The 19824-nt window shown below is 45.0% G+C and overlaps 1 protein-coding gene across 2 annotated transcripts in view; it reads left to right on the plus strand.

Annotated features, from left to right (window-relative positions):
* The window catches only part of LOC137563532 (optineurin-like), a 71606-nt gene extending 53320 nt beyond the window's left edge, over nt 1–18286 (plus strand). For both annotated transcript variants that reach the window (XM_068276111.1, XM_068276110.1), the window contains exon 14: nt 15331–18286. In XM_068276111.1, the coding sequence (XP_068132212.1) occupies nt 15331–15443 (113 nt within the window). In that variant the 3' untranslated portion in view covers nt 15444–18286. The remainder of the gene's footprint in view (nt 1–15330) is intronic.
* Nucleotides 18287–19824: the final 1538 nt, after the last annotated feature.

Genomic DNA, 19824 nt, shown 5'->3' on the forward strand with positions numbered 1-19824 from the left:
TCTTTCTCTTAAGAACACTGGCCTTAGGAATAAGAGTGCGTTCAGGCCACCCTCCAATCCTGCCATTGATCTTTTTATCTCTAATGTTAAAAGAGAATTGGCCACTATTGAGGCAGAGTGCAAAAATGGCCAATGGAGAACTGTGCCCAATTTAACTAGTGAAGAACGTCTAGCAATTAGTAGTCTTCAGGAACGGAAGGACATTACGATTCGTCCAGCTGACAAAGGAGGGGCGGTGGTGGTCCTTAATACGGCATATTATGTGGAGGAGATATATGCACAGTTAGCTAATGGTGATGTATATGAAGAACTGCCCTGTGATCCCACATATCGAGTACAACAGAAACTTAAGGGACTTGTGGATAATGCTGCCGGCCAGGGCATTGTGGAAGAGGACTTAAAACAGTTTTTGATTAACGAACACCCTGTAGTTCCTCTTTTCTATACATTGCCAAAAATACATAAGGACCTCCACCGCCCCCCCGGACGACCCATTGTGGCCGCCGTGGACTCTGTGTTCACTCCTGCGGCACAATTTTTAGATGACGTGCTACAACCATATGTCACACAGCTAGATTCCTATATTAAGGACACAGGAGATTTTTTTGAACAAACTTGCCTCCATTGAGCAGGTAGAGGGAGAGCTGTTGCTGGTCACCATTGATGTCGAGAGCCTCTACACCGCCATCCCACATGATGGCGGTGTAGAGGCTGTAGACCACTATTTGTTCACCCGGTCCGACTACGATCACCAACAGCGTGGTTTTTTGATAGCGCTTTTGAATCTGATTTTGCGGGAGAATTATTTTTCTTTTGAAGGTCGATTTTTTTTCTGCAGCGACGCGGTACTGCCATGGGGTCGAACGTGGCCCCTTCTTACGCTAATCTTTTTATGGGTCTCTGGGAGGAGGCTTTTGTTTATCATGACCCACTGTTCACGATGTACGCCAAAGGATGGTGGCGGTACATCGATGACATTTTTTGTTTGTGGGCGGGGCCACGTTCGACCCTTACAGCGTTCGTTGAAAATCTACATAGCAAGTGCAGATACATTCGTTTGGTGGTCAACGCGGACTGGGAGAAGGTGTCCTTTTTGGACACGTGTGTCTTTAACCACTTCCCGACCGCCGTATGTACAATTGGCGGCCGGGAAGTGCACCCCGCAAGAAACCGCCGTATTGACAAATGGCGGCGGTCCTTGTAGGGGCATGGGCGGAGCGATCGTGTCATCCGTGACGCGATCCTCCGCCTGGCGCCGCTCACCCGCCACAACATCCCGCCGGCCATACGGAAGCGCCGGCGGGATGTTAACCCGACGATCGCCGCATACAAAGTGTATAATACACTTTGTAATGTTTACAAAGTGTATTATACAGGCTGCCTCCTGCCCTGGTGGTCCAAATATCCGAGGGACCACCAGAGCAGGCTGCAGCCACCCTAGTCTGCACCAAGCACACTGATTTCCCCCCCCCCCCTGCCCCAGATCGCCCACAGCACCCATCAGACCCCCTCCCTGCCCACCCCCCAGACCCCTGTTTGCACCCAATCACCCCCAGACCCCCCCCCCTATGTACTGTATGCATCTATCCCCCCTGATCACCTGTCAATCACCCATCAATCACCCCCTGTCACTGCCACCCATCAATCAGCCCCTAACCTGCCCCTTGCGGGCAATCTGATCACCCCCCCACACCAATAGATCGCCCGCAGATCCGACATCAGATCACCTCCCAAATCCATTGTTTACATCTATTCTCTCCTCTAAACACCCACTAATTACCCATCAATCACCCATCAATCACCCCCTATCACCACCTGTCACTTTTACCTATCAGATCAGACCCTAATCTGCCCCTTGCGGGCACCCAATCACCCGCCCACACGCTCAGATTGCCCTCTGACCCCCCCTTATCAATTCACCAGTGCATTAATTACATCTGTTCTTCCCAGTAATAACCCACTGATCACCTGTCAATCACCTGCTTATCACCTATCACCCATCAATCACCCCCTGTCACCGCCACCCATCAATCAGCCCCTAACCTGCCCCTTGCGGGCAATCTGATCACCCACCCACACCATTAGATTGCCCGCAAACCCGCTGTCAGATTACCTCCCAAATGTATTGTTTACATCTGTTATCTTCTCTAAACACCCACTAATTACCCATCAATCACCCCCTATCACCACCTGTCACTGTTACCTATCAGATCAGACCCTAATCTGCCCCTTGCGGGCACCCAATCACCCGCCCACACGCTCAGATTGCCCTCAGACCCCCCCCCCCCTTATCAATTCGCCAGTGCATTAATTACATCTGTCCTTCCCTGTAATAACCCACTGATCCCCTTTTCAATCACCTGTCAATCACCTGTCAATCACCCATCAATCACTGCCACCCATCAATCAGCCCCTAACCTGCCCCTTGCGGGCAATCTGATCACCCACCCACACCAATAGATCGCCCGCAGATCCGACATCAGATCACCACCCAAGACATCAGACCCACCCTTATCAATTCGCCAGGGCATTATTTACATCTGTCCTTCCCTGTAATAACCCACTGATTACCTGTCAATCACCTGTCAATCACCCCCTGTCACTGCCACCCATCAATCACCCCCTGTCACTGCCACCCATCAATCAGCCCCTAACCTGCCCCTTGCGGGCAAACTGATCACCCACCCACACCAATAGATCGCCCGCAGATCCGACATCAGATCACAACCCAAGCGCAGTGTTTCCATCTATTCTCTCCTCTAAACACCCACTAATTACCCATCAATCACCCATCAATCACCCCCTATCACCACCTGTCACTGTTACCCATCAGATCAGACCCTAATCTGCCCCTTGCGGGCACCCAATCACCCGCCTACACGCTCAGATTGCCCTCAGACCCCCCCTTATCAATTCGCCAGGGCAATATTTACATCTGTTCTCCCCTGTAATAACCCACTGATTACCTGTCAATCACCTATCAATCACCCATTAATCACCCCCTGTCACTGCCACCCATCAATCACCCCCTGTCACTGCCACCCATCAATCACCCGCTGTCACTGCCACCCATCAATCAGCCCCTAACCTGCCCCTTGCGGGCAATCTGATCACCCACCCACACCAATAGATCGCCCGCAGATCCGACGTCCGATCACCTCCCAAGTGCAGTGTTTACATCTGTTCTCTACCCTAAACACCCACTAATTACCCATCAATCACCCCCTGTCACTGCTACCTATCAGATTAGACCCCCTATCTGCCCCTAGGGCACTCAATCACCCGCCCACACCCTCAGAATGCCCTCAGACCCTAGCCCTGATCACCTCGCCAGTGCATTGCTTGCATCTATTCCCCCCTCTAATCACACCTTGAGACACCCATCAATCACCTCCTGTCACCCCCTAGCACACCTACCCATCAGATCAGGCCCTAATTTGCCCCGTGTGGGCTCCTGATCACTCGGCCAAACCCTCAGATCCCCCTCAGACCCCCTTCCGATCACCTCCCCAGTGCATTGATTGCATCTATTTTCCCCTCTAACCACCCCCTGAGACACCCATCAATCACCTCCTGTCACCCCCCCCCAAGCACTCTTATCCATCAGATCAGGCCCAATACAACCTGTCATCTAAAAGGCCACCCTGCTTATGACCGGTTCCACAAAATTCGCCCCCTCATAGACCACCTGTCATCAAAATTTGCAGATGCTTATACCACTGAACAGTCATTTTGAGACATTTGGTTTCCAGACTACTCACGGTTTTGGGCCCGTAAAATGCCAGGGCGGTATAGGAACCCCACAAGTGACCCCATTTTAGAAAAAAAGACACCCAAAGGTATTCTGTTCGGTGTATAACGAGTTCATAGAAGATTTTATTTTTTGTCCAATGTTAGCGGAAATTGATTTTTATTGGTTTTTTTTCACAAAGTGTCATTTTCCACTAACTTGTGACAAAAAATAAAATCTTCTATGAACTCGCCATACACCTAACGGAATACCTTGGGGTGTCTTCTTTTTTAAAATGGGGTCACTTGTGGGGTTCCTATACTGCCCTGGCATTTTAGGGGCCCTAAACCGTGAGGAGTAGTCTAGAAAACAAATGCCTCAAAATGACCTGTGAATAGGACGTTGGGCCCCTTAGCGCACCTAGGCTGCAAAAAAGTGTCACACATGTGGTACCGCCGTACTCAGGAAAAGTAGTATAATGTGTTTTGGGGTGTATTTTTACACATACCCATGCTGGGTGGGAGAAATTTCTATGTAAATGGACAATTGTGTGTAAAAAAAAATCAAACAATTGTCATTTACAGAGATATTTCTCCCACTTAGCATGGGTATGTCTAAAAATACACCCCAAAACACATTATACTACTTCTCCTGAGTACGGCGGTACCACATGTGTGGCACTTTTTTACACCCTAAGTACGCTAAGGGGCCCAAAGTCCAATGAGTACCTTTAGGATTTCACAGGTCATTTTGCGACATTTGGTTTCAAGACTACTCCTCGCGGCTTAGGGCCCCTAAAATGCCAGGGCAGTATAGGAACCCCACAAATGACCCCATTCTAGAAAGAAGACACCCCAAGGTATTCCGTTAGGAGTATGGTGAGTTCATAGAAGATTTTATTTTTTGTCACAAGTTAGCGGAAAATGACACTTTGTGAAAAAAAACAATTAAAATCAATTTCTGCTAACTTGTGACAAAAAATAAAATCTTCTATGAACTCACCATACTCCTAACGGAATACCTTGGGGTGTCTTCTTTCTAAAATGGGGTCTTTTGTGGGGTTCCTATACTGCCCTGGCATTTTAGGGGCCCTAAACCGTGAGGAGTAGTCTTGAAACGAAATTTCTCAAAATGACCTGTGAAATCCTAAAGGTACTCATTGGACTTTGGGCCCTTTAGCGCAGTTAGGGTGCAAAAAAGTGCCACACATGTGGTATCGCAGTACTCAGGAGAAGTAGTATAATGTGTTTTGGGGTGTATTTTTACACATACCCATGCTGAGTGGGAGGAAGATCTCTGTAAATGGACAATTGTGTGTAAAAAAAAATAACAAATTGTCATTTACAGAGATATTTCTCCCACCCAGCATGGGTATGTGTAAAAATACACCCCAAAACACATTATACTACTTCTCCTGAGTATGGCAATACCACATGTGTGGCACTTTTTTGCAGCCTAACTGCGCTAAGGGGCCCAAAGTCCAATGAGCACCTTTAGGCTTTACAGGGGTGCTTACAATTTAGCACCCCCCAAAATGTCAGGACAGTAAACACACCCCACAAATGACCCCATTTTGGAAAGTAGACCCTTCAAGGTATTCAGAGAGGGGCATGGTGAGTCCGTGGCAGATTTCATTTTTTTTTGTCGCAAGTTAGAAGAAATGGAAACTTTTTTTTTTGTTTTGTCACAAAGTGTCATTTTCCGCTTACTTGTGACAAAAAATAATATCTTCTATGAACTCACTATGCCTCTCAGTGAATACTTTGGGATGTCTTCTTTCCAAAATGGGGTCATTTGGGGGGTATTTATACTATCCTGGAATTCTAGCCCCTCATGAAACATGACAGGGGGTCAGAAAAGTCATAGATGCTTGAAAATGGGAAAATTCACTTTTTGCACCATAGTTTGTAAACGCTATAACTTTTACCCAAACCAATAAATATACACTAAATGGTTTTTTTTTATCCAAAACATGTTTGTCCACATTTTTCGCGCTGCATGTATACAGAAATTTTACTTTATTTGAAAACTGTCAGCACAGAAAGTTAAAAAAATCTTTTTTTTGCCAAAATTCATGTCTTTTTTGCTGAATATAATAAAAAGTAAAAATCGCAGGAGCAATCAAATAGCACCAAAAGAAAGCTTTATTAGTGACAAGAAAAGGAGCCAAAATTCATTTAGGTGGTAGGTTGTATGAGCGAGCAATAAACCGTGAAAGCTGCAGTGGTCTGAATGGAAAAAAAGTGGCCGGTCCTTAAGGGGTAGAAAGCCCTAGGTCCTTAAGTGGTTAAGAAGGATGGGAAGCTTAGCACGGACCTGTTCGTCAAGAGTACGGACAGGAATTCGGTGCTTCATTTTGATAGCTTCCATCCACGTCATCAGGTGGTCAGCATTCCTAATAGCCAGTACGATCGGGTAACGAAAATTGTGGGTGACACCCAATTGAGGGAAAGAAGACTAGTTGAGATGGGCAGAAAATTTCAGTCTAGAGGCTATCCCCCTGATACATTAATGAGATACCAAAAGAGAAAGAACAAGTTGAGAAATAGGGCTAGGGATGAGGGACGAATAGCATTCGTCTCTACCTTTAATACTATCAGTGATGAGGTACAACGTATTGTTACGAAACATTGGCGCACCCTTAAAGATTCCCTCCCACATGTTCCTGAATTCCAGCAGCCTCCTTTATTTTCCTACAGAAGGGCCCCCTCTTTAAGATCCAGGCTTGTTCACTCTGACCCTAACCGTGGATCTAATATACAGGTGCCCCGCGTGTGTGGTACCTTCCCTTGTCTCAGCTGCCACATGTGCCATAGCATTATTAGAGGTGATGTTTTTTCTCACCCTTCCTCTGGTAAGAGATATGCGATTAGAGGTCGCTTTTCTTGTTGTTCACGCTTTGTTGTTTATATGCTTAAATGTCCATGTGGCAGCTGTTACGTGGGAAAAACCACACAGGAGCTCAAAGATCGTGTTTCCAAACACAAATCCAATATTAGAGGTAGAAGCTTGGATCATGCAGTCTCAGAGCATTTTGTTCAATTTAGACATGATGTTAGTCAGCTTAGAGCCCAAGTTATTGATGGGGTGCCCCGTGGGTTTAGGGGTGATAGGGGTAGAGAATTGTTAAAAAGAGAGGCGCGCTGGATTAAGGAATTGGGGACTATTGGTCGTGGGGGACTATATAAGGAATACGATTTAAATTTTGTGTGGTAGATGTTCTATGGCTCTGGGTCTGTTGTTTGGGGGTGGGGGGTGTCCTTTGGGTCCCCTTCTCATTTGTCACTTATGTATCATAGGTTCTTTTGCACATTTTTACTATGCATTATTGAACTAGGGGTGTTATTTTATGGGTTGAGTCCAGGTCATCTATTGATAGCATTGGGCATGCGTATTTTTGTCTGTGTCTGTTCCGTATTTTTATACGCGTACTATGCGTCTGTTTTTCCGCATCGCGGTGGCAATAGGACGCCAGTAGAGGCGTCATTGCGTACGTCCTTCCGCATTGGTTGTCATGTGACGGTGGTTGCCATGGTGACGGCGGGCAGCGCTCGGTGTTTGTTCGTTTACAGTTTTACACTGTATATGACACATCCAAACCCATGCCCTCTGCATCAGGATGCCCTGGATTCCTCCCAGGATCTTTTTAGATGTTCAACAGGTGCTATAGATCAGAGTTAGAAATGTTTCTATTTATATGTTTATGTTCCTGCTGTGACATCATACATTTCAAAATGTTTGACCAATGGGGTGGGAGGGCGGTACCCTCTGTGGACAAACCCTGTAGTTCCCCATCAGGTCCAGTCATTTGCATAGGTTCCTCTGATTGGTTGCCCTGAGCTTTGATTATATAAAGAGCATGTCTGCAGTTGTTCATTTGGCTGTGTGGCGTGAACAAGGACTGTGATGGTCCGAAACGGTGGACCGTAGCCACTATGCAGCTTTAATGTTTGTATTTTTATGATCCAATAAAATAATCTTCTGATTAAAAGAGCTGTGCTGGATCGTCTTGGAGGAATTGTACATTAAGAAGGAGGACCACAGATCCTGCCGGGCTCACAGCAGCATAAACAGCAAACGCAGCATCAGCGTGTTAGTTAGGCAAAGCGGACAGAGTCCATAGTTAGCAACAGACACAATGGATAGATCTCGCCACTTCTTCAGTGTAGGATCCTGAATGCCCTCCTCAGTATCAGCAGTCTTCGTGCTGGGCAGTGTAAAGTTCCGCAACGATCCACCTCCAGTCAGATGTGTATGGCGGTGATCACACATAGGCGGTGTGGCATCCCTGAGATCGGCTCTGACGGCCCGGTGCGCAACAGGCAGTCACGCCAGACCGATGGTATTGGCCTCAGATCTCCGAGGGTATTGCGGGGTGGTGCGCCGTTACCGACAGTTTCGATGGCTTCCGGCTTCTTCAGGGGGGAGATAAAAAACCTCGTTCTGACGTGGGGATGTGGCGAATCAGCTTTGATCTTAATACTTAGGATAACTGGGCATGAAAAAGAAGCAATTTAAATTGCTTCAGACTCTCAAGACCTATCTGGACTTGCCGGTAAAGGCCCTTTCACACTTATATTAGTATGCATTGCATTTTTTTTTCTCCATAGCAATGCATTGTGATAAAGCTTCAGTTTTTCAGCATACAGTGTGAAAAAGGCCATAGGGAAACATGGGCAGTGGACCACGCATAAGTTGTCCTTTCAGTTACAACTGACAGCAGCTGATTAAGTGTAAAAGGACCCTTACTAATGTCAGCATGTGATAACATTGAGAGACGAGGCAGACAGCCAATAGGAAAAGCTCCCTGGTCCTGCTACTCACCCCATTTGATCTGATGTCCTGGCCAGTTGGATATCGCAAAAAAACAACAAAAAAAAAAAAACCTAGTGCAGAAGGGACACATTGAAAAAGGCTTTTCTGTATCTCTTCAGATGTGAAGATCTATATAATGATACACAGAAGAGAGACCTAAAGTGGCTAGCATACACATCTAAAGGGATGCTGGAAGCCTTATACTTCACAATACTGACACGGGAATGGCACATGCAGAGAAAAAAATCAGGACATGTTCCCACTTGAGCTGAGAACTGACTTTTTTTTTGTCCATTTTCCACTTGTTGCAAAATTGACGGTTAACAGATCCTATTTTATATATAGGAGCTGTTCACACTTGTCAGCCTACTTTACAGCTGGTGAGACATACAGAGTAGGGCTTAGTGAATTAAAACAACATTTTTCGGTAAATTATCAAACTTTAAAGTAGACCTGAACTCTTGCACAGGACTGAATAGACATAGAGACATGCTCTAAACTCTCTAAATACATAGAGAAATGCACCCTGTATGTATTTAGAGTTTAGCCTGTTTAATTCACTTTTATTTGTGTCTAATCACAAATTGTAATCTGATCTCCCCCTTGTCACATGACTGCCTATGGCAGATAACATCCTGTGCTTTCAAATGGTCTTAACAATATGTCTTTTTCCATGAATTAGGAAGTAGAAAAGGTGAAGATTTATTTTAGAATTGTATCAGGCGTAACAAAGAAATGTTTTTTTTGTTTAACCATCCTGGCGTTATGGACGAGCTCAGCTCGTCCATTACCGCCGGAGGCTGCCGCTCAGGCCCTGCTGGGCAATTTTCTTCAAATAAAAAGCACACGCAGCCGGAACTTTGCCAGCCGCGTGTGCTACCTGATCGCTGCCGCGGCGATGCGCCGCGGCGAAAGAGGGTCCCCCCAGCCGCCGGAGCCCAGCGCAGCCGGAACAAATAGTTCCGGCCAGCGCTAAGGGCTGGATCGGAGGCGGCTGACGTCGGCTGACGTCCATGTCACTCCGCTCGTCGCCATGGCGACGAGGCAAGCAAAACAAGGAAGGCTTCTCATTGCAGCATTCCTTGTTAATTCTGATCGCCGGAGGCGATCGGAATTACGCTTCAGGAGCGCCCTCTAGTGGGCTTTCATGCAGCCAACTTTCAGTTGGCTGCATGTAATAGTTTTTTTTTATTAAAAAAAAACCCTCCCGCAGCCGCCCTGGCGATCTTAATAGAACGCCAGGGTGGTTAAAGGTTATTATGCTGTTGCATCGCTTCTAGAGTACAGAGGATGTTCTGGGTTTGGGTCTGCTTTAAAGAGGCTCTGTATAAAAAAAAAAAGTTCCCCTGGGGGTACTCACCCTCGGGAGGGGGAAGCCTCAGTGTCCCAATGAGGCTTCCCCCTCCCCTGTAGCTGCAGGCAGTCCAGCGGTGGCTCCCCCGAAGTGTCCCGAATCCTCCCTCGACAAGCCTGATAAGCGCCGATTTGTTTACCTTTTCTGGCTCCAGCAGGGGCTCTGTTGCGGTTCTCCGCACTGAGATATGCGAAAATAGCCTCAATCGGGTCTGCTCTACTGTGCAGGCAGAGGAGATCTGCGCCTGCGCAGTAGAACGGCCCGATGGAGATCGGCTATTTTCGCCTATCTCCGTGCTGAGAGCCGATACTGTGCCTGCGCTGGAGCCGTGGAGGTAAATATTTACATCGGCGCCATTCCGGGAGGATTTGCGCCGCAGCCGTAGGACCGAGGAGAACGGGGAAGCCTCTATAGGATCCGGAGGATTCCCCCACCGGAGGGGAGTACCCCCCCAGGGGAGTTTTTCTTCATTACAGGTTTTCTTTAAGGGTTGATTCACACTCTGAACCCCCAACAGCCCTTAGTAAATTGACCCCATTGTTTAAGATACGTTTAGCTGCTATCTACATTATGAACAACTTTAGATAAGTGCAGAAAGAGCCTAGATTTCTGATGTATTTTGTAATAAAGGTTCTTGCATAGTGGGGGAGAGCCACATTATACTGACGTGATGTTGCCATGTGTATGATTGTATATGTATACACTTAAAGTATACCAGAGCCGAAAGGCTCTGGTAAAAAGTGAAGTTGCAGTGGGTGGGTGCAGCATGTCTGTTCTGCACCCCTGTGGCCGCATAGAGTGCTTTCACAGGACAGGAGTGCGCTTGCTTCCCCCGAGTCTTCAATCAATACTGAGTCCAGGATGCAGGAGTGAGCACACTCCTGTCCTGTGATATCACTGTGCGGCCACAGGGGAGCAGAACGGACATGCTGCGCATGCTCAGCGCAGTATGACCGGTTTGGAGTCGTGGAGGGGAACAGGAGGCACGGTAAGTATTTGATTATGCCACCCTACAAACTGCACTTTAAAGGATACTAGAGCCAGAAGGCTCTGGTAAAAAGTGAAGGAACACATCTACAGTTTGAGCATTGTATTTCAAATAAATAAAAGGTGCATAACCCTAATGTTGGGAAATGTATGCCATAACCATTAGAAATGGTTAACTTAGACCTTGCAGAGATGTGAGACCAGGGCTGTGGAGTTAGTACAAAAACCATCCAACTCCGACTCCTCAGTTTAGGATTCCTCTGGCTCCTCCAATCCGACTCCACTAATTTGGATATAACAATCTTTATAAAATCTACCTTCTGGAGTGGCCCAGTCAGTCCTGACCTCAGCCCAATTGAGATGCTGTGGCATGACCTCAAGAAAGTGATTTACATCAGATATCCCAATAATATTGCTGAACTGAAACAGTTCTGTAAAGAGGAATGGTCAAGAATTACTCCTGACCGTTGTGCATGTCTGATCTGCAACTACAGGAAATGCTTGGTTGAAGTTATTGCTGCCAAAAGAGATGCAACCAGTTATTAAATCCATAAGTTCATATACTTTTTTCCACCTGCACTTTGAATGTTTACATGGTGTGTTCAATTGTGTTCAAGAAAAATATGGAAACATTTACCGTATTTTTCAGACTATAAGATGCTCCTGACCAGGGAAGATTATACACACCCCCACACCCACCACATTTTGTCACATTACTGCCACAAACATGAATCCATTTTATTGAAATTCCACATGAAAGACCAATACAAAGCGGTGTACATGTGAGAAGTGGAACGAAAACCATACATGATTCCAAACATTTTTTTTTACAGATAAATAACTGCAAAGTGGGGTGTGCGTAATTATTCAGCCCCCTGAGTCAACACTTTGTAGAACCAGTTTTTGCTGCAATTACAGCTGCCAGTCTTTTAGGGTATGTCTCTACCAGCTTTGCACATCTAGAGACTAAAATCCTTGCCCATTCTTCTCCAGCTCAGTCAGATTAGATGGACAGAGTTTGTGAACAGCAGTTTTCAGTTCTTGCCACAGATTCTTGATTGGATTTAGATCTGGACTTTGACTGGGCCATTCTAACACATGGATATGTTTTGTTTTATACCATTCCATTGTTGCCCTGGCTTTATGTTTAGGATCGTTGTCCTGCTGGAAGGTGAACCTCCGCCCCAGTCTCAAGTCTTTTGCAGACTCCAAGAGGTTTTCTTCCAAGATTGCCTTGTATTTGGCTCCATCCATCTTCCCATCAACTCTGACCAGCTTCCCTGTCCCTGCTGAAGAGAAGCACCCCCAGAGCATGATGCTGCCACCACCATATTTGACAGTGGGGATGGTGTGTTCCGAGTGATGGGCAGTGTTAGTTTTCCGCCACACATAGCGTTTTGCATTTTGGCCAAAAAAAAGTACCATTTTGGTCTCATCTGACCAGAGCACCTTCTTCCACATGTTTGCTGTGTCCCCCACATGGCTTGTGGCAAACTGCAAATGGGTGTTATGCTTTTCTGTTAACAATGGCTCTTTTCTTGCCACTCTTCCATAAAGGCCAACTTTGTGCAGTGCACGACTAATAGTTCTCCTATGGACAGATTCCCCCAACTGAGCTGTAGACCTCTACAGCTCGTCCAAAGTCACCATGGGCCTCTTGACTGCAATTCTGATCAGCGTTCTTCTTGTTCGGCCTGTGAGTTTAGGTTGGTGGCCTTGTCTTGGTAGGTCTACAGTTGTTCTATACTCCTTCCATTTCTGAATGATCGCTTGAGCAGTGCTCCTTGGGATGTTCAAGGCTTTGGAAATCTTTTTGTAGCCTAAGCCTGCATTATATTTCTCAACTTTATCCCTGACCTGTCTGGTGTGTTCTTTGGACTTCATGGTGTTGTTGCTCCCAATATTCTCTTAAACAACCTCTGAGGCCGTCACAGAGCAGCTGTATTTGTACTGACATTAGATTACACACAGGTGCACTCTATTTAGTCATTAGCACTCATCAGGCAATGTCTATGGGCAACTGATTGCATTCAAACCAAAGGGGGCTGAATAATTATGCACACCCCACTTTGCAGTTATAATGTATGATTTTCGTTCCACTTCTCACGTGTACACCACTTTGTATTGAAATAACAGAGGCGCCAAACAAGTATAAAATCGGTTAAAAGCCGTCTAAAAGGAGGGAAATGGGTGGAGTCACCTCCCCCAGATACACAAATTACTAAGCTAGTTCAGCTGTAAGATCTATAAATATATTTATTAAAACAATTCTCCAATAGTGATGCAACGCGTTTCACGGGCCAACATCCCGCTTCATCAGGCAATATAACTAGGAGAACACACATCCAGGTCAGTATGTAGCCAGAGGAGCTCTGGCTACATACTGACCTGGATGTGTGTTCTCCTTGTTATATTACCTGATGAAGCGGGATGTTGGCCCATGAAATGCGTTGCATCACTATTGGAGAATTGTTTTAATATACTTATAGATCTTACGGCTGAACTAGCCTAGTCATTTGTGTATCTAGGAGAGGTGAAACCACCCATTTCCCTCCTTTTAGACGGTTTTTAACCGATTTTATATTTGTTTGGCGTCTCTATTATCCCTGTTATTTCAATATCTTAGTCCACCCTTGGTGGAGGGGTGTATCCCCATTTCTTCTTATCTATAGATAGCGACTTTTTAAACCTGAGTGGGTTCAGGTAACAATTCTCCCCACCTGCTGTCTCAGTGGTTGCCTTTGTGGTAACCCTGACTTGTGAGTATAACTTTTATTTAATCATAATTCCACTTTTGAAAAAAACTATTACACTAGATTGGTCGCTCGGTTTCTTTCACTCTTGCTTTTCCAACCACTTTGTATTGGTCTTTCACTTGAGATTCTAATAAAATGGATTCATGTTTGTGGCAGTAATGTGACAAAATGTGGAAAACTTCAAGGGGGCCGAATACTTTTGCAAGCCACTGTACACGTACACACACACGTACGCACACACACACACACACACTTTTGTGGATTATGTCCCCTTTGTTCCTCATGCCCCCTTGTACCTCTTGTGTCTCCCTGTGTCCTCCTCTGTCCTACTTGTGTCCTCCTCTATGCCCCTTTGTGTCCCTGTGTCCTACAAAAACATTTTTGGGTACCTTGGGGAAAGTGTGGGAGGGAAGAAGTCATTTTAAATGTTAAAAAAAGCTTTTAATTAAAAAAAAAGTTTGTAGATGTAATTTTACTATTTGGCCACAAGTAATGCTCAGTATTTTTTTTATGCGTCCTGTAAGTGTACTATTACGCTTACAGGAAGTGATGGGTGGATGGCGAACTTTTTTTTTTTTTTTTTTTCTTCTCAGAATGATCGCGGCTTCTCACAGAAGTTGCCGATCATTGCAATGGGGACTTAGATCAACTGCGTTCCCAGGCTTTATTAGATGCTATTATATATACAAGATTCATGTGTACACATCAGATATAAAGTCACAATCAAAAATGTGTACAGCTAGTCCCCAGTAAATGAACGTGATGGGGACTGTAGGTTCGTTCTTAACCTGAATCTGTTCTTAAGTCGGAACAATATGCTATCTCTGTCCCCTGTACCTCCTCTGTGCCCCCCTCTGCCTCCAGTGTCCCCCTCTGTGTCACCTCTGCCTTTTGTGCCTGCTTATACACGTTTAAAAGCCATTTTGTCTTTAGTTTTTGAGACAATCTATTTGAAAAAATTCAAAGTCCAATTTGAGAATTTTTTTTTGGCTTGTTCCCATGGAAACATTGAATCCATGCCGTTCATATCGGCGGGTCGGGCGTTTGTAAGTCGGGGACTACCTGTAGTTTATTTTAAAAATACTGCTTTATTGCAGCAGTACAAATAACGTTGTCTTTTGATTTTTGTGTACTATGCACTGCTATTACTGGATATACATCATAAATAAATAAGTTATTTATGATGACTTTTATCCGAGAAATAGAAAATTATCATATTTTCCCTTTTTTAAATTATATTTTAAATTTATTAGGAGTCAGAGTTAGTGCATTTTTTTCCCTGACTCCAGGTAACCGGGTACTCAAACTCTTCTACTCCAACTCCACAGCCGTGGGTGAGACTACAGCCTGGCAATTGGGAGGAAGTCTTTCCCACAGCTTCTGTCTGCAGAAAATGGTGTCGGGCTGTAAGAATTGCTGGCTGGTGTTGGCTATGTTTCCAGCAACCTTTTAGTACAGCATTATAGAAGCACACTGTAGTGATGAACTAATGGAATTATGTATATGGTAGCACTGACTGCAAAGTGAGTTTCCTATCAGAAATACTGCCAAATAATGCATAGACTGTCATGCCAGTGTGTGCTAAATGGCAGGAATTTAGAAACAAAATGTAAAATTAGTACAGTACTGTATGTAAGGTTTTATTATATTTACACTCTTTCCACCAGCTAAATGTTTTTTATTTGCAGGAGCAGGAAACCTGGAGGCCTTAGGATTAAATGTACATATATGTCCTAAGTGTCAGCTGTCTGTGCCAGACATCGATACTCTGCAGATCCATGTCATGGAGTGCATCACCTAGATCTTCTGCAGATCTTCTACATCTAAGGGATTTCTTATAACGTTTTTGGATTATATCCTTGGTTTATAAGCCTGTTTTCAGATGGCCTTTATGTTATGTAATTTACACTGTTTTGCTTTATTTATATGCTGTAATTTCTGACTACTACTCTGCTTCTGAGCTGCAATAGCTTTGTTTATACAAAGTAGCAATATGCTCTTTTAATCACCCAGGCCAGTGCAGCAGCAGGAGACTTGTCCCCACATAAAAATTACATTGTCTTATACTATATTATAGAGGCAAGGAATACTGGGGTATAAATGGTACTAAATATCATTAAACTGCATGTGGGAAAAGAGCACACATGGTTTTTACTGGGACTTACATAACGTAAATAATGCATAAGGTACACATAGCGTTACATACACAACACAGAATGTTTGCGTAATGCCTGTTCTACAATGTATGCATTGTGTATGTAACATAGGTTGCACACTGTCTACTTTGCATAACTCCTTGCGCACATAAGTGTTAGTATTGTTGAGTAACTAACACCCTGTTATGTCTTGAAAGATTACAAAGAGCTCTATCAAAGGCTTCAAATTTTTTTATCAACTACAGCCATTCAGATAGTTACTTTTCCATGGGTGCTGCTTGGAAATGGACACTCGCTGCTCTATTTCAAAACTGGAGGGGTCTTAAAGGCACCTTGTATTGATAAGGGATATGGAGGCTGCCATATTTATTTCATTTAAAGATTCTCAATTGCCTAGTCATGTAGGTCTTTAATTACAGCAGTTGATGTTTTTGTCTGAGAATAAGCAGGACAGCCTGGCAATTAGCATAATTTGAAAAACCTTTGTGTTGAATTTGCCAATTCAGTGTTACCGGTAGGTAGCTTTTATTTGGGTCCAAAAATCCCATCACTTCTATACACAAGCAACATCTCTAAAAGGCTGGGTGCATTCACAGTATCAGAACAGGCTGCGCTGTGGTCCATTGCCTTGTTTACATACACACTGCTGTGCATCTGGTATGTGACTGCCACCCAACCAGTCCACCTGCCACAGTCACATTCGCATCCACCGCCTGGGTCCACTGCAGGTAAGAGGCACCGGTATACAAATTAGAGCCCAGGCTGAAACATGGAGCTCCCCATTGGATTGCAACAGACCAATGAGAATCCTCCCTCCCCAGGGAGGATACAGTTTTACCTGACCTTCATCTGAGTACAAATAACTTTTTTATAGGCACAGTGGAGTAAACAAGGAAGGAGTTAACAAAACCCTCTATAGCAGTTCATTTCTTATAGTTACTAGTAATAGGCTTGTGAAAGGTACAGCCAACACTCCAGTAGAGGGTCTGTCTGTTGCTTCTGCATCCATGTAAGGGTGTATTTTGTTGTGGACAGATTAAAAAAAATGCAAAGGGCAATGCAGCAACCATGTGAAATTCTATTCTTTAAAGTGAACCCGTTACCTGGCTATCCTGCTGATCTTTTGCCTCTAAGGCCCCGTTCACATCTGAGCGTTTTGCCGGCGATTTTGGAAAACCGCTCAAGCGTTACTGCTTTTTAAAGCGCTAGTGCCATAATACCCTATGGGCCCGTTCTCACTTCGGCGATTTACGTTAATCGCTGGCGATTATTGCAAATTGCCAAATGCAAATTTGTATCCTGCACCATTTTCAGGTGATTTCTCTGCGATCGCGTTTAGTGCTATAGAAGCGCTAATTACAATCCCGAAAAATCGGCAAGTGTGAATGGCGATTTGTTTTTCACGTTAATTGCCAAAAATCGCCAGAGCAAAATGCTAGCAATAGGGCAAGCATTTTGTAAGGGTGAATGGGGCCTTATACTTTTAGCCATAGACTCTGAACAAGCATGCAGCAGATCAGGTGTCTGACATTGTCAGATCTGACAAGATTAGCTGCATGCTTGTTTCAGGTGCGTGACTCAGACACTACTGCGGCCAAATGGATCAGCAGGGCTGCCAGGCAACTGGTATTGTTTGTATATAAAACCTTCAGCGCTAATCATATACATCCACCACCACGAACACCATAGAAAATGGATGCGCTTACCAGATAGTAACAAACCTTAATTACAGGGTCTGCAACATAGCATAATAAGGTCAACAGCCGGTATCTTCCCAGCTGGCCTCCTCTCCACATACAAGTGTCAGCAATATTTCGGGCTCTCAATGCAGTGTTCAAAGTTTTGCATGGAAAAATAATAGACTCATCTAAGCGTATCTATCTTATACTTAATAAAAAGATTGTTTAAAAACAAACACTAAAATCATTCAAAAATCACTTACATCTGGGTCCTTGTTACAGGGACCCAAAGCAGAAATCAGCATGTAAATAACACAGGTTTTCAGAACTGTTGGGGAAAGTACAAGCCACTTAGCTGAACAGGTAAAACAGCTGTGGCATGCATTTCACATTTTTTTTTCCCTTTTAGCAGTGGTGGAAACATAGCTGCACAATCAGGTAAAAGCACTTGGGAGCTCAGATATCTATGTAGTTTGTGTGACCACTACAAGACAGTACCTTCTTTACTCATTACAGATGCAGCATTGTCAGGATCACCTGCTTTAGCCTCTCTGGAGCTGCTGTTGAACATTGTTTTGAAAGAAGTTCATTGCAGCATGTTCTTTTTTTATGTATGTGCACTTTCTTCCACCTGCTAGTCTTATTACGTAACATCGGATAATGGCTTGTTAGCTGATGGATTACTGTATAATATGTAAAAGAATGATTTGTTACTTTTATGTTTTGGAAATATTAATCTTTCAGAATGTGAAAATTATGTTCTATAAATGTAAATAAAATATTTCCTCACTTAATTAGCTTTGTGAAAATATGGTGTTTGCTGTACAAAGTGATTTACAATTCAATCTTTCACTGATACTGTGTACAGGACAGCAGGCCACTGACTGTAAAATCTTGTCCAGTTTTACACTACTTAGTATGAGGGATTTGTTAGTTTATTCAAAAAAGGAACTGTAAGGAGAATTTTTTTTCTTTACAAAAACAAGGAAAAGAGAGTGTTATGAGGAGAAGAAAAAAAATAAATCCTCCTACCCTGTCAGTGTGGCATAGAAAAAGTGCCTCATGCAGCAAGGGAGGAACCATGTTTACTACTGGTGCTCAGGGCTAGAGGGTTTTCTCTTTATTCCCTTAGTTGAAGACCTGCACCTTTGTTCCATATATAGATCCTAAAGTTTATCCAGATTGCTTAGGGACCTGTTCCACACTTCAAAATCGCTGCTATTTTGCCACAATTGTGTTTGCAATTCTTGTGCAGGAATCAATTATCTTTTCCTGAATGAGAATCGCAAATAGTGGAAAATCTTTGCCACAGTATGAAACAGACTACCTTTCACACTATTTGCTGCCATTTCACTGCTCTCCACTCGGCTGCTATGTCAGATCCTGTGCTGCTATTTCTCTGCCCTCCATTCCGATGCTGTGTCTGATCCTCCTACATCAACAGTATTATATTATGTTGATTTGAAAGGCTTGATATCTCAGCACTCTTATGCTGGCCATACACTGGGCCGATTCCCCGCCGATCAACAGCAGATTCGATCACTGGGATCGAATCTGCTGTCACATCATTCCCGCTAAATTTTGATCTATTTAGTCTGATCCCGTCGATCGCTCTGTGTGGAAAATTACCGTCGATCGCCCGCGGGTAGGGAGCGCGTTGCTAGCGGCGTTCGAGTGCCCGACGACCAAAGCAATAGAGCGGCAATACATTACCTGCTCTGCCGGCGCGACTGCCCCTGGTCACCTCTGCTCCTTCTCGCTCTGGTCTGGTCTCTGGGTCCGGCATGCTTCACTTCCTCCTGCCCGGCAGGAAGTTTAAACAGTAGAGGGCGCTCTACAGTTTAACCACTTGAGGACCCACCCTTTACCCCCCCCTTAAGGACCAGCGCCGGTTTAGCTGATCTGTGCTGGGTGGGCTCTACAGCCCCCAGCACAGATCAGGGTGCAGGCAGAGCGACCAGATCGCCCCCCCCCCCCCTTTTTTTGGGATGTAAACAAAGCGGATTATTTCCGCTGGTGTTTACATTTAGCCTGCGAGCCGCGATCGGCTGCCCGCAGGCTATTCACGGAGCCCCCCGCCGTGAATTGACAGGAAGGCTTCCTGATTAATTAGCTTGCAGCCGGCGACGCAGACCGGCGTCGCTGGTCCTGCAGCTGCCACTTTGCCGACGCGCGGTATGAGTGCGCGGTCGGCAAGTGGTTAAACTTCCTGCCGGGCAGGAAGAAGTGAAGCATGCCGGAGACCAGAGCGGAGACAGAGTAGCGGTGACCGGGGGCAGTCGCGCCGGCGGAGCAAGTAATGTATGCTTGGGGGGAGCGGCTGCAGCACCACCACAGATTGTGAACC

Source organism: Hyperolius riggenbachi, chromosome 3 (genome assembly GCF_040937935.1).
Source record: "Hyperolius riggenbachi isolate aHypRig1 chromosome 3, aHypRig1.pri, whole genome shotgun sequence".
NCBI classification, from domain to species: Eukaryota; Metazoa; Chordata; class Amphibia; order Anura; family Hyperoliidae; genus Hyperolius; species Hyperolius riggenbachi.